This window comes from Callospermophilus lateralis, chromosome 9 (assembly GCF_048772815.1).
Source record: "Callospermophilus lateralis isolate mCalLat2 chromosome 9, mCalLat2.hap1, whole genome shotgun sequence".
NCBI classification, from domain to species: domain Eukaryota; kingdom Metazoa; phylum Chordata; class Mammalia; order Rodentia; family Sciuridae; genus Callospermophilus; species Callospermophilus lateralis.
In genome coordinates, this window is record NC_135313.1 from 24,439,196 (window position 1) to 24,459,282 (window position 20,087).

The following is a 20,087-nucleotide window of genomic DNA, read 5'->3' on the forward strand; positions in this document are numbered from 1 at the left end:
CCCAAGAGGTCACATAACAGTTTATCCTTTATCAGTGTGACCCATGTGTGAAATATGAGAATGATGATGTGACATTCTTGGCACCACTTTCACAAATGGCACAATTATTTTTCTTTGTTTGTTTTGCCCTCAAGGAATGTAGTTCATAATTTATGTCCAAATCAAATGGTCAAATTCTCCCCTAGATGGTTACCTTAGATGAGTGGCAGTTGTATTATGATCCTTAAGTCCAATAAATAAAAGTGCACAGCCTTTTTATTATAAGTCTGTTCCCACATTCTCTATATTAAATTTACTTTTGAATTATTAGAGTTCGAAAGGTGAAGGAGACCATGTGAATCTCTCCCTTTCCAGATGATTTTGACCCACACTTCCCAGCACCCATAAAATTCCAAAATTGTCAGGGAATTATGAGAGAAGAGCAAAGCTTCACAGCTCAGTCATTGTTAATTCATTGAGTTCAAGTGGTTACTTTAAAGGGAGGTATTTAGTATCCCAAGGTTGTCCAAGTGGTTTTTGCATTGATATAAAAATACTCATACTTTATACTAAAGCATTTGAAATCCTAGAAACATTAATGTTATACTCAAGCTCACTGTCAAATGTGACTAAAATAATCCATACATAGAGGTTTTTATGATCATTGAATTGGGGACTAAAATATAAAATCTAAAGATGCCATAATTAAATTGGTAAGATTTTTATTATACTAGTTAAAATTGAAAGCAAAATTCAGAAGAAAGAAACTAGGTTGAATTCCTGTACTTCAGTGTGTCCCATGAGCATCTTTTTATGATGTAGAAATTATAATTTTTATAATTATTATTTTCTTAATTTATTATCATTAATTTGGAAAAATCTCAGGACTACCTGTAACTTATTATCTCAAAAACACCTTAAGCTTCACTGAAATCAATTATTGACTATCTAGTGTCCGTTATTTAAAATAAAATCAAAAAGAATAAGATAGCCCTGAAGCCTTTACTCTTTTCTTTATATAGATATTCACAGTTTTCAAGTGCTTTTCATATTCTATTCCAAGTTTTGACCATTGGCATTTTTTCCTTATAAAATATAATTTCAGTATGTTATTAATATTACTCAGGATTTTTAATTATGATTTTTAGAAAATTAGATATAGTAATTTCTGTTTTATAATGTTTAATTTTTAACAATTATCTTTTCAAGTAAGATTCATCTAAATTTTCACCAAGTAAAAATATAAACACTTTGCAAACATTTCTGTCAATGTTATATATAATGATGCTTTGATAGTATGGGAAGTTAAAAAATACCAGATGTAGCAAAATAACCAAGACAATTCCTAATAAAAATAAATTACCTCACATTTTTCAAAGGACTAAACAATAACTATGCTAAACAAGTGATATGTGTTAAAGTTGCATATGTAAAAAAATTGTATTAAAATATAGCATATATTTTTGATCTTATACTTACTTCTAGCATTCAGTTCTTAGACACATATTAAGATATTAGTGGGGGCTGGGGATGTGGCTCAAGTGGTAGCGCGCTCGCCTGGCATGCGTACGGCCCGGGTTCGATCCTCAGCACCACATACAGACAAAGATGTTGTGTCCGCCAAATACTAAAAGATAAATATTAAAATTCTCTCTCTCTCTCCCTCTTTCTCACTCTCTCTCACTCTAAAAAAAAAAAAAAAAAAGATATTAGTGAATTAGCATGTCTGCTCTCAGAATTTGCTCCCAAACTATTTTGCAAAGCAAAATTTCATAGACCTAGAGTATATTTTTGAAAACTAAAATAGTAATGATTTAAAAAGTAAAACTTTGTAATTCAGTAAAGGAACCACTAAATTGCTGTAAAAGATTCCTATTCCTGTGTAAACTACCACAAATATAGCAACTTAAAAAGCAACAACACAGTTCTATAGGTAAAATTTCAGGGTTGTGTTCAGCAACTTGACCATTTGGACTCCTTGTCATGAGTATATCTTCAACTTTGAAGCCAGAAATAATATGCCAGCTCCTTCTTAGAATTTCTTTTCTTTTTTTTTTTTTTTTTTTTGACCTCTAGAACCAGACTTGAAGGCTCCTATGATTAGATCATACCCATACAAGGTGTTTCCCTCTGTTGAGTTATTGAGGCCTTCATTACATCAGTGAAGTTGTTCCACATCGACACCCAGATGAGTGTTTAGAAGTGAGAGAAATTGACTGTAATACTGGGAGCCATCTTCCACTCTGCCTGCTATACCACCTACTATGGCAACTTAAATATTTCCATTGGTTTCCTTTTAATTTTTTCTTGTCCTGTGAAGAATTTAATTATTTTCTGTGTCTCATATCATATGAGAACCCCTCTATGTTTAAGTGAGAAATTGGTCATGCTATCTTCAAATAATTTATTCTGTTCTTGGCTTCCTAAAATCTTGAAGCCATCATTAATATAACATCTTAGAACTAAAACCACAGTCTTTGTCTATACTATGAGGCAAGGTCAATGTATCCATGTTGGCTCCATGTGGTCATTACTTGTTTTGTGAATAAGACCTCACAATTATAATTCTGATTAAAAAGACCCAAGTTAACATCATTTCTACTCTTTCCATTAAATCATTTGACTGGTGAGTTTTCGCTAAGACTGCTCCAGACCTGCATTGTCTAACACATAACCAGTAGTCACATGTGGTCTATTAAGCATTTTCAATGCAATTAAAACAAGTTAAAATATTCTACAGTGATCAAAAGTACATAGATTCTGAAGACATAATGTGAAAGAAAGAAGTAAAACATTTCATTAATAATTTGTTATTTGATTACATGTTGATGTATTAATAATTTGGAAATAATGGGTTAAAAAACAAAATTTTAGATATTTTTACTTTTTTTGAATATGCCTTCAAGGATGTGTTAAGTTACTTACATAGCTTTTTTAATTTATCTGTTGGAAACCCCTGCTGTAGCGTAATCATCATGAAATTATGATTTAATGGTCAGTTTTGTTAATGTTTTGACCTACCATAAGAACAGTGGAGTGAATGCTTTCATGTATTGACACAGGGTCTTTATATTCATCAGCTTCACTAGGTTACAAATGGGATGAGTTCAAGGAAAAGCATCTCTTTTCTTGAACCCTTTGTGTATACCTTTGTATTTGTATATGCACCCAGACTTTATAAACTTAAAAATATGATAATTAGGGTTTGCATTAGAATTCTTGCTCTTGTCTATATTAAAATAAAAAATTATTGAATTGGAATTATATTGTACAGACCCTCTTAAAATTATATTTTGTAGGCAATATTGATAATAATTGTTTCAATTTCTGTATGCCATAAATGAATAATATTTAATCAGAAAGATTTAAGTGTACATAAAAGTTTCTGTTTTTATGCTTGTCATATATTAAGAAGGGAGTCAAAATTAATTTAGTTTAGGCCTACATTGTATTAGGCCCTAAGTAAGTATCACTTTTTTTCATATTTCCTATTTAACTAAAGGAATCTAATTTACTGGGACCCCCTTCTGTGATGTGGTTACATAAAATGATGTGTAGATATTAGCTCAAATTGCTCTCTTCATGCTTTTTTCTTATTACCTCAGCACATTCCCTAACTAATCATTCTTTCATAAACATACAATTATTTTTGCATACTACGTATGTTAGCAGAAGCTAATTAACACGGAGCACTTTGATTTACCAGCGAAATTCCCTCACAGTGATTTTATTCTCAGTTACCATCCACTCTCAAACCTAAAGTGGTTTAATTTCATTGTTATTTCACAGTAACTCAGCACTAAAGAATGAATGATAAGGAAAGGGAAACCCACCTCTAATAAACTCTGAGTGCTTGTAGCCCTTGCAATTTTTATAGCATTCTGTTCCTCTGTTCAGAGTAAAGCATTCCATATGCTTGAGTCATTTATAGAATAATTATAGTAACTTTTAGTAGAGTAAAAATAAAACAGCAACAAAACCTTTACCATAAAAAGTTTACTTGTTCAGGAATTTTTTTAAAAAATAAACAAAGTAAGATCTATTTCCAAATCTAATTCTTTATTTAAATTCAGCACTTCAACTTCTAGAGTCCATATCCCAGTTTCAAGACCCAGAATGGATACCAAAATTATTCTGACTATCAGAAAAGAAAGGACAGATGACAGAACCAAAGTACCAATTTTTGTTACTTGTCCAGGGTTGTGTTCCTTCCCCCCACCCCAAAGTTTCTTATATTTAGCTAGAGGTTTGTTTGTAGTATTCTAAAATCATTCTAATAAAGGTCTGTCAGGTGTATTATTATAAGCTGATGGAAATGATTCAAAAGAAAGAAAGTCTATATTTCAAAAGACAATGACATCTCCAGGCAAAATTTTTAGTACACAGGTAGAGAAGTGGGGCATAAAAAGTAGTGCAGAATCACACCTCCATTATAACTGGAAGAAGTTCACAGTAAAGTGGTGAAAATGTAGGTAGATAGGAGACTTGATGGTGTGAAAATGGGAAAATTCATAGCCTCCTTTTTAATGAGATCATTACTTAGAACAGAGTGGGAGAAGCAATACTGGAAATTCAAAGAGAAGATTTGAAGTAATCCATTGAACTACTTTGGAAAGGGACATCATCCTAGAAGCATGGTAGTATTGCTAGGCAGTGCTAAGGGAACATTTGAGAGGTGTAGTCATAGATTAAAATGAAGGATTGTGTTTTATTGAGCGTTAAGATTATTTAGATGTAAGGGTGGCTACTTGGACATTTGGTTTTAACCATGATCAAAATTTTACCATATGAGTAACTCAAAAAAGGGAGAAGAATCAGGGACATATAATATATGATTTGTATGGGAAATGAATTTTAGCAAAGAGTCATAAAAATAAATTTAGAAATGAGGAAAAGTTGGCATGTGAGGGAGACCAGTATACAATCAAAACATAATAGGGTCAGTAGATAAAAGATGGTTGGAGTAGAGATACTGGGGAAGGTGAACTGAAAATTAAAATGCTGCTACTCTGAAAGTAAAGCACTTTAATCAATATTATAGAGGTGATATTACCGGTAATGTAAATATTTGGTATTGTCAATGAGAATGGGTAGATGTGACTACTGGAGATGAATAAGCAAAGCATTGGGAAGGATGGAGAGAAGTGGGAAGATTCAACAAACTTTTCAAACTAAAAATTGATTGCTAGTCTTGATGCTTAACTGCATGTGAAATAATTAGGAGAAGAAAAAGGAATAACTATGCCTGGGTTTTTGAATTGCAAATGAATGGATGGGAGTAAAATTAACCAAGATGTGACATAGTAGCGGGTGGCAAATATGTCCTGAGTTGAGATTAGATATTTTGATTATGTGGTTACTTTGACACATTTAAGTGATGCTAATTGGAAAATTTAGTAAAAAGATATACAAACATGTGGCAGAACTAAATAGGAAGTATGAAAATACAGAGAGCCAAGTGTCAAACTCTTGTGAAATTTAAATGTGAATCAGAGGAGAAAGAGAAGTAGTTGGAGATGGAACAATATCAGAGGAAGATATTTTGAAGAAGGATGATATTTGAATGTGTTTTGGAAAATCTAATACAGTGTGAAAGTTTAGGAATGAAAAGAAGGAAGATATTATCATCATAGCTGTTTCTTGAAAAACCTAGAGGAAATCAGAGGCAAAGCAAAAATGAAAGGCTTAGCTTGATATGCCCCCTCTCTTACTGTTTTATCAGTAGAAATTAAGTAAGTAGAGGAGAGAAAAGCTGCAGAGGGATGCTTAGCTGCCATTGAAAGGCTTGGGGGGGGGGGTTCTTAACATTCTATATTTCATCTGAAGTTAGAGCTAAAGTCATTTTAAAACAAGGGAAGAAGGTATTTCTTAGTGTGCATGTATGACGAGAGGGATGGTCTGGAAAATAAACTTCAAATATAAACTGTGCTAACTTTCATATTTACAATGTTCTGACTTTAATTTGCAAATCATCAATAATTTGTACTGTGTTACCTTACATGAACCCAACTTGAAATTCTCCTATTTTATTTTTCAATGGAAAATAACAGGTTGTAGTTAGCTATCAGTGACTCTGAACTCATTAAATTAGAAGACTGTTAAATATATAATCAGAATCTAACAGCACTTTGTATGTGTTCTGAGAAATTAACAGATTTCAATACCTGTAGTGTTAATTGCGAAAAGCTGATATATAACAATTACTCTAAATTACACCATTACTGCAAACATCATCAATTGTGCAATTGTGCAGGTACAGAATATTGGTAAAGCAATAAATGGTGAAAAGAAATTCCTATTTTAATTTTTTTAAATGTTCTCAAGTAAGGAATATGATGGACAATCCCTTACAAATAATTTTTCTTTGGCTTCTGAGTATACTGCTATAACTAGGTGATTCTTGTCTTAGCTAATTTGTCCCATGTGCCTTTCTTTAAAGCCCAGAACAAATAAAGGTAAAATTAAACCTCCTTATGATTAAAGTTCATCAGTTATATTTTGGGGTATTTTCCTCTTCTTCCTATTTTTTTAAAGATTAAATACTGTAATATATTTTAAAATGAAATTTTAAATTACAAAAGTGATATTTTCTCAGAGTATTAAATTCAAGTGTGTGTATCAGTATGTCAGTGCCTCTGCACATTTATCTATATATAGTAATAAGAAGTTTCATTTATACAAACCATAATCCTCACATCATTCAGAAACTTACTTTACTCACTTAATTATACATTATGGACAGCCTTCCCAATCAGTAAATAAAGCTCCTTCTTTCTATAGTCGAATAATATCAGTGTACCACCAATAGTATCAGTGTACCACCAATCCTCTATTGAAAGATAGGGTATTCCTACTTTTATGCCTTTTGTAAGTTATGAAATAAATAGCATATATATGTGTGTATCTGACAATATAAAGTATATTTTGGCTCTGTAAAGGTACGTGAAAAGTATTCCATTTTATTCTTAAGATTTATTAATTGCTATTTAAAAAGTATAATAGGAAGTACAGTAAAATTATAGAAGTTATAATGCTTGAGTTAAAAATAATATATTATAGTCTTGTTATAAATCATGTAATTTTACAACAGGTCACTTTCTTTCAATTCCATCAAAATATGGCTGCAATTTTATCACCAATAGTTGCTGAGGACTGCATGATTTAGAAATGTATTCTAATGAGTTTTTAATTTCATTTATGTGCTGCTAATCATGCCACAGATAGGACTTGGAGGATAAAGAAGTTTAACTCATCCTCTTTCAAAGTTTATAAATTTATTGTTTGATTTTAAGTAGTTATACATGGTCAACAATTCATATAGATATCCTTAATATTTTAATAATTGGCAGTATGACTTTGATTCTATGTTATTTTGATAAATAATAATTAAAATGATAATTAAGAATGATTTATAAGAATAAAATTTAGTAATAGCAAGCCTAATCCTTATAAGAAATACTAAGACTAGATAGTTTGAGGGTCACATCTTTCTTTCTGTCTCTGGATCTTTTGAATTACTATGCCCAGACATTTTTACTTAACGACAGGGGACATGATTTTTGCAAGATGTGCCCAATGTATAACAATATTATATTATTTGCATTTGGTTTTGGTTATTTGCAAATAGTTAGTACTAATAAACTTTGTGATCTTAAAATATAACCAAGAAGACATGGCAATGTTCTCCAGAAACTAACTCAGTGCCAGAGGGTGAAATCAGAGCCCATCAATTGTTATCTCTTGCTCTCCTTTTTATTTGCTCTAAGAAAAACTGATACTTTGCATGACTGGCATGACAATAAGTAAAGAGGAGCCATTTGTCTAGATAATAGTCTTGATGGAATTATAAAGATATGTAATCTGAAAGATTAAAAGGCAGAGAAGAAGAAAATATAAAAATCAGTCAGGAAATTTAAAAGAAAATACTATGTTTACTCCATATCACACTTACATTATTTCCTTAATGACCATTTATGAAACAAAGAAATCTTGAAATATCTTATCCTAGATGCCCATAGCAATCCATAGCATCACACAGAGCTGAATCTTAATGGTACATATAATAGAATTCAATAATAGAAAAATAATAGACAAAGAACAGATTGAAAAATTAATATTCTAGCTAGGAATAGAATGTTTCATGTAGATGTGGGTTTTTTTTCTTAGTAGTCATGATTTCTTTTGCATGTAAATGAAATGGTTTCAGGCAAATTATGAAGTTGTATTGGTATTATATTATTTTAATGTTGTTTGAATTGGCTTAGGTTGGATTTTTTTTCTTTTACATTATCTGGAGGCTGTGAATCTGTATTCAGAGCATCTGCAGAATTATAACATCTTCTAGGCATTCGCTTTTGGAAAAAAAAAATAGGTTTCCCCATAATTAGAAATGTGTTCTAATTAGGGGTTGGGTGTTTATATAAGTTTAAGAAAAGTTATATTACTAAACATTGTTATTAGATGCTATGAATGTGACTTTGTGAATCCGGTCACAATAATCCTCCCCTAATAATATAAAGAGCAATCCATTCCACATTAAAAACATTATTTAAAGTTGGGTGCAATGACCAAATGCTTTTGTGAAGGAGGGTTTGTTTGTCTTTTCTCCAAGTCTTCTGTGGAGAATTTTTAAACAAAGTAGACAGAAACATTCTTACCCCCTTATTTTTTCCCTTGGTTTACTTCCAACCTAACATGGACCTAAAATTAGAAAAAATTGATATGTAGAGTTTGCCAAGCTAAATATTAGTAAAGAATTTTTAAATTAATAATCCAATATATATCTGCCTAAGTTACATAAATTAGAGAAACATCTTACTATTTTGAATCCTATTAGTATTTGGAAATGAATAAGAATTATGATGCTGTCCATTACAACATATTAAAATTCCACAGATCAAAAACTGTATACCTGAGGAAACTTTACAGACTTCTATTTAGTGTTACTTACGAAAGTATAGGACATTTTCTCCCACCTCAAAGTCCTTCCCTAAAGCATTCATTCAAGACTGACATAGATAAGGCCTAGGCTAATGACCAAGATAGTGTGAAAATGAAGCAAATATATTGGAAGCACCAGGGCTATTAAATGTTAGCTACAAAGAGAAGAGCTACTCTTTTCAATTTTTTGTTTTTAAAAACCCAGAAACCTTGAGATAATGCATTTCATGGTTAAAAGCGAGAAACAAAAGGGGAAAGTGGAAAATTTTTTTCACAAATGCTCTTAATTAGGATGTTATTTGGCTATAAGTTGAAACAAACAAACAAAAATCGGTAGTAAAAACAGCTTCAAAAAGTACTTTCTGTTATTCTTTTGCATAATAAAAGTCCAGAAGTGGGGAAGCTCCTATCATGAGATCCATTGTTCTGTGACATCCAAACCTGAATCTATGTCAATTTCTTGTTCTTTCTGCTTTGAAGGTATTACAGGCAGCTAGTCCAGGTGTTCCATCCAAGGACAGAGGTGGAGGGTGGCTCCATCTGCCCTCCCTGAGCTTTCCCAGAATTCCTCCTGAGATATTTGCTTTCCTCTCATTGTCCAGCAATTTGTTGTATGTTCAGAGCTAGATACAGAGAGACTCAAGAAGTTATTTAATTTTTTAAAACTCAGTAGGTTGGAGTTTGTCAGGAGGCAGAATATTAAGAATAGCGGTTAGGTTAGTCAACCAGGGGATTTGGCACAGTGAAAGCTTTGGGGTAAAGAACACACCAAACCACAGAAGCCAAGCAAAACAAAACAACCTGTCTAAAAATCAGTTTCACTGCTTTTAGGAGCAAATTATTATTCACTTCCCAAGAAATCAGGAATAAAAAAACTGTTCAACACAAGTTAGCATTAGTTCAGAGAAGCAGTAGGTAAATAACTTCATATTTTCTTTTCATTAGAGATGTTTTAGAGTTATGTTTTATTGTTTAAAAATATATAGGAGCCTCTGAAATTGTTGTAGGATTTATGTCCTTTTAAGGGTTGATTTAAGATAAAAAGTAGTAAATGTTTGTAGAAGTAAACTACTCATTCAGTTGTTTATCCATGTGGCAACTCTGAATTTAGTGCTTCTTTTCATGAACTAGAAAAAAAAAAATTCATCAGAAAAAATATGAAGATGTCTATGACAATTTTATCACTTGAAAGACATACATGAACTTGTAAAAACAAAAGTATTATTATTTTGCATTTAAGCTCTGAATATGCTTGCTTATCACTATATAAATGGTTGATAAATCAGGGAGTGTTAGTAGAGAAGTGAAGAATGTAGTGATTGAGTCCTGCGGTCTCCTACAAATGGATGACAGAGAAATAGGAGGAAACCCCCTTCTCAGTTCATCCAACTATTAAGTATGGATTGAGGCCACTGGAGGTCTCCTCTGCAGGAAACAAGGCTGTCAGGAGGGAAAAGTAAAGAGAAAACACATCATCTGAATAAAGAGATGTGATATTACTTTAGAACAATTCCTTACTCCCCCTTTGAAAGTATTTGAAAAAAAATGAGACAGGAATTTGGTAATCCAAAGTATAGTAAAAGCAAAATAAAAGTCCCTTTATATACAGGATTGTATGTAAAGAGAACAGCCATTACTTAAAAAATATAGATAGATAGATAGATAGATGGATAGATAGATAGAGATATATAGCAGTATATATACAATTACAAAAACCATATTAACATGGCTATTTGTGATTATTAAGTAGATGTTTATGATATTGTATGATAGTTATTGACAGTGAAACCAAAAATTCATCTGAATTCTTAAAAACTCTTGTTAAAAGAAAAGTGCTTTCTGGTTTAATCCATTTCAGCACTTTACAGGTACAAAATCATAGCAATAAAAATTCATAGGTAACTTGTGTTTATTCTGAGGATGGTATCTTTAAGCACGAGAATATTTACCTCAAATTCACAAGTATAAATTTATGTACTTTTTCGAACATTATGGGGAAAAAAAAAACACCCTAGTGTAGGTTTAAATATTGCCTCTAAGGAGAAGAAAGTAATTGCTCTGAAACTATCAGAAATTTTTCTTAGGAACTAATTCTAGAAATAAAGAATAATATTATATTACATATTGGTGTAATGGTAATAACTCTACTGAAATAATTTTGTAACACTTATTGAATGAAATCTGACATTCACATGTCAAACTATGGAAAAAAATTAACACGTGAAGACAAGTCAAAAATATTCAAATATTCCCTTAGGAAGAGGGGTGTAAAATGTATGTCTTTTGCTTAAACACTTGTACTTCTGGTCATATTTAAATGGAATAGAAGAATCTTGGTCCTAATCAAAGGATGGAGACACTATAATACCCTGTGTCTCATCAAGTAAAAACTGTCAACTGATGTCAACCTCTGAATCTGACCCAGATAATTTTCATTGGCTCAAAAAGGAAAAATTGTGTCATATTTATAGAGCAGATAGAATTCTGGGTCAGAATAAGCACAATTTGCAAGAGAATAAAAAAAGAAAAATAAATCTTTTAATGTAGCTCTCCTTGCCCTAGGCAAAAACCCTTAAATGCCTTCTGGGGATTTCAACATTTCTTAGTGTTTCAAGGTCTCCTGTTTCAAATCTGAACTGTTTTAGGGAAGACTGAACGGAATGGCAGTGAAGTAGGCAGTGTCACAGGTGATATATATTGCTTGTCATTCCTTTCTTAAAGGAAAACCAGTGTTTTATGTTAAAAAAAAAATTCCTTTCAGCTGTGTCTTCACTAAGAAAATAAAATAAAATGAAACTAAAAGAACAATGCCACATCTAATCTTTATACCCAAGAATATAAAGGATTTAGTAATCTTAAGTAATAATGAATATAGCAACCTAATGAATACAGCAACAGAGAAAATGTAGAAGATACTTAAAATAGTAAGACATAACTAAATATTAAATCAAAGGACCAATGAGAACCCCTAAATAAATTGAGGCACATTTTGTATTCTTTATCTTTAAATATATATAGTGAGGTGAATATATAGTGAATCCAATAAATGAATATATCTGACTAATGTTATTAGTAAATAATAACATTATTGTTATTGTTACTCCGTCAAACAATTCTAATGAAACATCTTTAGAAACAGAGACAACACAACATATATGAAACTTAATGTGTTTGAGAATTCAAGACATACTGTGTTCCTATTAACTACTATTCATATTTGATCTTCTTAAAATATTTTTAGTTGTAGTTAAACATAATACCTTTATTTTATTTATTTATATTTATGTGGTGCTGAGGATCGAACCCAGCACCTCGTGCGTGCTAGGCAAGCACTGTACCGCAGCCCTCATATTTGATCTTATCCAAATATCTTAACTTTTCTGCATTTTTCCCCTTGATTTTTAGTATGGCATTATAAGATCTATGCTGAATAGTTATAGTGAAACTATACATTGCATGTAAAAGGAAAATTTTAACTATAAAACATACAACTATTGACATTTATTAGAATGAAAAATCTATGTTCTATCTAAATTATTTAAGTTTAAAGGTAGCACATAGTACCAAATAAATTTTTGGTTTCTTTCTGTGAAAGAGAATAATTTCTATTACAGCATGAAAGCTTTTGACATTTTCATCTTTTTCATTATTTCTGATTAAAAATGAAGTGGATAACCCTACATGCACTATAAAACCCAGGAGAACCTGTTGGCAGGGGCTCTTTGTTTTTGAAGAGAAATTTTTGCTATGTTCAAAATGCTTCCATAATTAATTAAATATTAAATAGTTCATATTTTCAAAGTTGTATTCTTTGACTCATTTGACATTTGTGATGGATTCTAAGTATTTCAATGAAATGTAAACTGTTTTTTTTTAATCAACTGTGTATTTCTTAAAGCAAGAGTGAGTTAGGAAACATGCAATATGTCCTTGAAGATCCATGTTACCTCTGGTTCATGGAAGCCTCATGGTTTTGCTTATATCACTATAAGATTTTCAGAAGAAAGATGCAGTACAGGATAAGAGTCAGAGTCAATATTACCCAATGATATTTTTAAAGCAAATATAAATTTACAGAAAACCATTACAGTTGACCCCAATTTATGGAATACACATTTAAGCTGCATATATATTTATTAGAGACAATAATGAATTTACCTTCCCCAAAAGTAAAATTTACTATAAATATTAAGATACTCTTGGATGATTGTATATGTTTGGGCACACACGCACACACACACATGTCTTTGTATTTCTATCTGAACATAAATAACTAAAGACATGTGTGTGTGTGTGTGTGTGTGTGTGTGTGTGTGTGTTTTAATCTCAGGGTATCCCAGGAAAAATATTCCTTTACATTGGGCTAACAGTAGGGTAAAAAATGGATTTATTGATCACAAAGGAACTCTTTTGATAGTGAAAGATGTACCCTCAATGCTTTGAATGCATAAACTAAGGTTATCCTCGACAAAATAGGACATACAACTCATTTAAGCTTAAAAATATTTGATTTAATAATAGTACTAAACTTGCTCTAAATTCAGCAGATCTCACATGTATATGAAAGACTAGGTAGTCCCCTACTATGTTTTCCTTGCATTAGTTTTGGTGAAGAATTAATAGGTTTGTATTTAAGCTGAATTAGATCATAAGCAAGAAACACAAATAATGATGGTAAATTCTAATGATGGAAATTTAGAAATCTCTGAATCCAAAGTGTCTTTCTGCTGCAATCATACAGAGTATGAAAAAATCATACAGAGTATGAAGTTAACACTAAAGAAAAATGTTACAATATTTTAACCTTTTTTGAGACCTGCAAAGTTTATGGTATGAAAATTTATGTTTAAAAAAATCCTATTCCGAATGTATCGGACTAGCCCGTTGTTTTTGTTTGCCTTTATCTCCCACATACAATAAAAGATACACACACACACACCCATTTTCAGTTAAACCTTTACTGCCTATAAACAAATAGTGATGCAGCTCTAAATCTGACTCACTATTTATTTATAGGCAGAAAAGGTTTAACTGAAACAGAATTCAATGAATTCTGAAGACCAGTGTTCAAGTTATTTAGTAACATGAGCTTTGTAAAGTGGAAATTTCTCATTTAAAATCAATACCATTGGTTGCAAATTATATACCAACAGTTTACAATAGGACTACAAACTATTTCCTTTATCTTAAATCGAAGATTATTCTGTATTCAAAAATGAAGAAAAAGCCATAAATGTAATTAGTCAATTATTTGGTGATGGATTTGCATTACCATTTTTTTTTTAAAAAATCTCATACATTTAGCATTATTGGCAATTATTCACTATTAGTGAAAATACTTGTTTTACAAATTAAAACGAACAGCAATGCTGGATAGGATAGCCATCTACTAACATACATTTGGAAGGGTATAGCAAAATATTTTTGAAGAATGCTTTGAGTTTTAATCATAAATAATATTGACTTCAGTATACTATTTTGTGGTCTGGTATCTGCAAGGAAAAAGTTCAATGAAGGAACCAATTTGGATTTTTTATTAAAATGACTTATCATTGTATCTTCTCACATCTTATATTCCTCATTGACATGAACAACATAGTTCAAATACAGTAACAAATGATAACAATGTGTCCCTTAAGTGAATCATATAGTTTGAAGATACTGCTTTTTATAAGGTAATAGCATTCAAGGAACTAGAATATTACACATTTTTTTGTTTTTGAAATTAAATTACATGTCTTAAATAGATTAGCAAAGTTCATTTATGATTCACAATCCTTGTGATATTAGTTCCTTAAATGGTGGGACAATATTGATCTCATTTTACTCTTTCCAAATCACAGAATAAGGTAAACCATTGATTGAGAACATCTCTTTAGTCTAAGCTTAAACTTGACACTAATTATCCTATTTTTTATACTGTAGGGGGTGCCAATCATTTTTAATGGACAGCCAAAGACAAACCAACAACCAAACACCAATTCTTCTATATAAACGATTAGAGTAAATCCAGGTTCCTTATTATTTAACTCCTCTGATCTCACTAGTATCTGAGACACTTGGAGGTTCTTCTGACTCATATACAGGAGAAAAACTCTCAGGAATAGCAATAGGCTAATAGGACAGATGTACAGCTATTGAAAGACTCTTTATCTTAGGGTAGCTCTTTATCTTAGGTCCTCATGAAGAGTTAAACATTTGCACGTGGAGTAAAAGAGGAGAAAGAAAAGTAGGCCTCTACTCAACATCTGTAAATATCAATGTATTCTCAAAATTCATGGGAATAAAAAATGTTTAAATAGGATCAACTTTTTCAGATTAGCTTGGCTTAGGGAACGTAATATTAATTGTAAGAAGCATATGGTAATTAAATTTATTGGGTACATTAGGCTATAATACATAGAAAATATATGCAGATGAATGCTTATGGTAAAAGTGGACAGGGAAGAGCAAAAGGAAATCTTAACTGAAAAAAAAATATTCAAGTAAATATTTGAGAAAACTATAAATAATATGCCCTTGTTACAAGACTAAACTTTTAGATCATGATTTAGATTTTCCTGGATTTTTCTCAAATTGAGTGAACTTTTATTCCCAAAGAAATATAAATTATAGAAAATTAATAAATACACTACATAAATACACAAAAATAAGTGCATCATATTCACACTATCCACAACTACTACTTAGTGTTTTATTTGATATTAACCTAGATCCATATCGATAAGCACAAATACAGATATATGCCTAATTTTTCCCATATTAAGATCCAACTATTCTATAACCCATATTCTCAGTTTATAGTTTATGTCTTCCTATGGCAACAAATATTCACCCCATCTGTTTAATTATGCATATTCGGACTTCTCAAATTATCCTCCTCTATAGCTGCTTTGTCCAAACCATCCCAATCCAGAATGGGCTTCATGTCTACTTGTTATGTCTGTCAAATCTTAATCTGGATCAATCCCTTTTCTTATCACAATCACTTACTAGAGAAGTAGAGAACTTGCCCTACTGAATGAATATCCTCCTCCTTGATTTTACTGCCTGCTTCTTTGTGGTTAACTATTTTTTCCAAGAGAAAAAAAAAATTATGTGAGAATATGAAGAAGTTGGCCTCTGTGAATTTTCAACTAGATATTCATGTTTGATCTTTAGATACAGAAGTGAAATTCTTCATTTCTTCAGGTTGTTTGTAGCTCTACCATTTTCACAGAGTGGTGAGAGAAAACAGTAAAGAAATATAAATCAAACAAAGAAACTACTGTGAAAAAGTATTGAAGGTAAATATTAACTAGAAAAACAGAAATTACTTGTTTGTTCTATTGGAAGTTATCCTTAAAAAACACTCAACAAACAAAGAATCATGTTAGAACATGTTTAAAGATTTACTGTGACATTGACACTGACATATATATGTGTTGTATATACATATATATACATATATACACACATATATTCTCATAAATACATATAAATATTCCTTTACAAAATAAATAAGCAGAGAGTTTAGAGTTTGATCTAAATCTACAGTTAAGAAAATATTGGACACTATTCTTGATTATTCAGAAATTCTTTGCCAAAAAGGGGGTTAAAGAACAAAAAAATTACAGCTCTTTATGCAGTAATATCTTTTCAAGAATACATTAGGCACTTGTGCTTAAAATTATGCCTTTGGTCAAAAATCTGAAATATTTTCTGAAGAACATATTTATGTGGCATGTCCAAAAATTCAGTGTTATACACAAAAAATATTTCACAAGAATGAGTTTGTGTCTATACTACAGTTTAATTTTCCCAGCATAGATTTTTATAACTTTAGAAAATCTGATTTAGGAAAATCTAGTTGAATTATAGCAACATTTCAGTATGCTTTAGTACTTTGAGTTGTCAAGAAACAACTGTTAGGATGAACTACTTTTTTAGATTTTCAGCAGTTTTATTTGACAATATAACAGCCATAATCTTTAGAAGACATGACTTCATTTATAGAAGTAGTTACACAGATTTTTGTCTCAAGATTTCTTTAGAATTCCAAGGTTTTATTTAGAATCATCTACTATCATTGTTTCTGATCCATTTTTGAACCAAAGTTTATTTTGCATGTGTAAGTAATTTTTTTCTAAGAGAATGAAACTATGTAGAATAGGTTCTTCTAAAATAGGAATATATGGTATAAAATACTTTAGAAACTATAAGCATACAGGGAATTCTTTTTTGTTTTGATATCTATAAAGGTTTCGTAGTCACATATTCTTTAGATAACCTCTATGTGTTTTGCTATGGTATAGGAAATGAATATATTTCAAGACTGCTTTATTCTAGAACAAGATGTTAAAAAAACATGAATATTACTCTTCAAACAAGGAAATAATTTACCTTAGAGAACAGTAACAAGTGTTCAGCTTCAAAATTGTATCTTTGCTAAAAACACATTAGAAAAACATTTTAAGAACAAAAATTTCTAGTCTTATCTGAATGCCTCCTTGGTAATTGTTTATATTTTTGTGATATTTAATGTGCAGATCTCTTTTGTGAACATAGGATGCTTGGAAACACTTGCTTATACTACATATGCTACATACTCCGTCATCATCACACTGAAAATGTGTGACCCTTTTTGGTTTCTCCTACCCATTATTCTGAGTTGTCCTTATCAAAGTTTCAAATTACACTTTCAGTAATAACAACCGGTCATATCAGTACCCTCTTACTTCAGAGTTATGGGGATTCACATGCCTCTGCACTACTCATTTTTGCTTTGGAGAAGCAGTACTCTATTAGGATTGATGTTGGCAGATATTTGACAATGTCAAGAGACATTATTGTTACTGGAGGATGGGTGTTACAGCATCTAGTAGACAGAGACTTGGGACGAAACCTCCTAAAATGCAAGAATAGTGCCCATGGCAAGCTATTATTTAGCCCAAAAAGTCAGTAGTGCCACTGTTGACAGCTTGCTTTATAGAAAATGCTGAAAATAAAATTATATACCACAATGATAATATGAAAATTCATTTTCCATTTATTCGTGGATAATAGTGAAACTAAAATAGTTTAAAATGTTCCCATACTAACATCTTAGCATATCTCCTACATTGTTACCAAATTTTACATTTTTTCATGAAATGGTATGTTGTGGCTGCTTATCCCCAAAGATTAGTTGTATGTGCATGGTTTGTTACTTATAAGCAAAACAAAACAAAAACACTGTTTTGCCTTGAGAAAAGATTTTTTTAAGCACTAGTGCATTTTTATTTCTTTTTTTTTTTTTTTTTTTGCATTTCCTCTAATTGACCAAATTTATGCAATGTGGATAATGTCTTGCACGACATATCTTTCCTATTCTTCTGTTTTTTTTTCTTTCTTCATGTGTATTTTTTTTTTTCATTCTGGTTGGCAGAACTCCCCTAATTGCTGCTGGAGTCATTGGAGGTCTCTTCATCCTGGTCATCGTAGGTCTGACCTTTGCAGTTTATGTTAGAAGGAAGAGCATCAAAAAGAAAAGAGCCTTGAGAAGATTCCTGGAAACAGAGGTGGGGTGTTCATTATTTCTCTTCACATGTTTGGAGATTTGCAATAGCATTTTAGAGACTTGGATGTTACTCAGTTTTTTAAATGCAAGTGAATGTTCTGTTCAGTTTCCTGGTGACTTTTTTTATACTCAAAGCTGAACAAGAATCATAGTAAATAGTAGCAGTAGTCAAAGTAGATTCATGATTTGAAAAGCTTAGATGTCAGCGATCCAGGATGTATGGCATTGGGGAAAAGACAGATCAGGTTTTGGGGATAGTGGTTGCCATTAGCAAGATATGGGTAGAAAATATCTCAATAGAGGAGATAGAAAGTATCTATCAGTGGCAGAAATAGGAATACATTTGAAAGTATATAGTTTTTCTATACGTGTCCTATAATTAGCATCTTAAATTGGTAACCAAAGATCTCATATTCCAGCGATGAAAGATTGAAGTATCAGGGTAAAGCTTAGTGATGTAATCGCAGAACTTACAAAACAATTTATGATATGCATTTAATATTATGCCTGCTGTGAATATGAAAACTATCCATAAATTATAATTTCCTTCACATTGCCACACTGAATTTTCTAGCATGCAGACCTTCACTGTACAGGGTAGTGGGGCAGGAGAAACACCAGACCATTCTCAGCTCCACCGATATCTTTCTCCAGATCCCCATAGCAGTGCCTGCCTAAACAATTTGAAGCAATTTTGTTTGGAAACAAGCTACCCTAGATTTGTTTTCTTTCTTATTGTCAATGTAGCAGTCTGGCTTTTCCTCTTAACATAGGAATAACAAAATACATTCTTTTTTTGGGGGGAGGGGGTATGGGGGGAGGTACCAGGGATTGAACTCAGGGGCACTCAACCACTAAGCCACATCCCCAGCCTATTTTGTTTTTTATTTCGAGACAGGGTCTCACTGAGTTGCTTAACACCTCGCCATTGCTGAGGCTGGCTTTGAACTTACAATCCTCCTGCCTCAGCCTCCTGAGCTGCTGGGATTACATGTGTGCACCACTGCACCTGGCTGGGAATATTCATTCTTATATACCTTTTGCATGCTGCTAATGATTTTAATCTTAGCTCTTTTCCTTCAGAAGTTGAAACTAGATAGGAGAATAATATGAAAGATTCAGGAAACTACAGCTATGTTCAAGATAACACTTTCTAAGGATTGGAGTTTTCTAAACTGGAATAAGCTTTCTCCTCAATGCACTTATTTAAGCAAGATAAAGATAGTCAAGTATGTACGTGAGATGACATAGTAGTAATGTGTATATTAACTGGATATTTACAGATCACTTGATTACTTTCAACTATGTATATGTGAATGAAAGGTAGGAAACAACACATATGTTATATGTGTTTCAAGTTAACTAGAGACTACAGGCAGGCAGAAGTCCCCCTCATGGGCAGCTTGGGGCAATTGGTAAGAGAATTCTGAAAAGTAAAGTAAGACAGTTGGAAAGGAACTTAAGACTTCTAACAGAAGTGGATATTTAGGTGTCAAATAAATAGAAGAGAAAGTCTCTTAACCATGTGTAAGAAGTTTCAATTATTATGCCAAAGTTGTATTGCTTTATTTTTTTTTTAATGCAGTGCTAGTGCTAAGATTCTCCTTCAAGTTGTCATCTCCTTGCTAAA

The 20,087-nt window shown here is 31.6% G+C and overlaps 1 protein-coding gene across 1 annotated transcript in view; it reads left to right on the plus strand.

Annotated features, from left to right (window-relative positions):
• The window catches only part of Erbb4 (erb-b2 receptor tyrosine kinase 4), a 681,070-nt gene that overhangs the window by 451,003 nt on the left and 209,980 nt on the right, over positions 1 to 20,087 (plus strand). Inside the window, exon 17 of the mRNA XM_076866449.2 lies at positions 18,326 to 18,458. Coding sequence (XP_076722564.1) covers positions 18,326 to 18,458 — 133 coding nt within the window. The remainder of the gene's footprint in view (positions 1 to 18,325; positions 18,459 to 20,087) is intronic.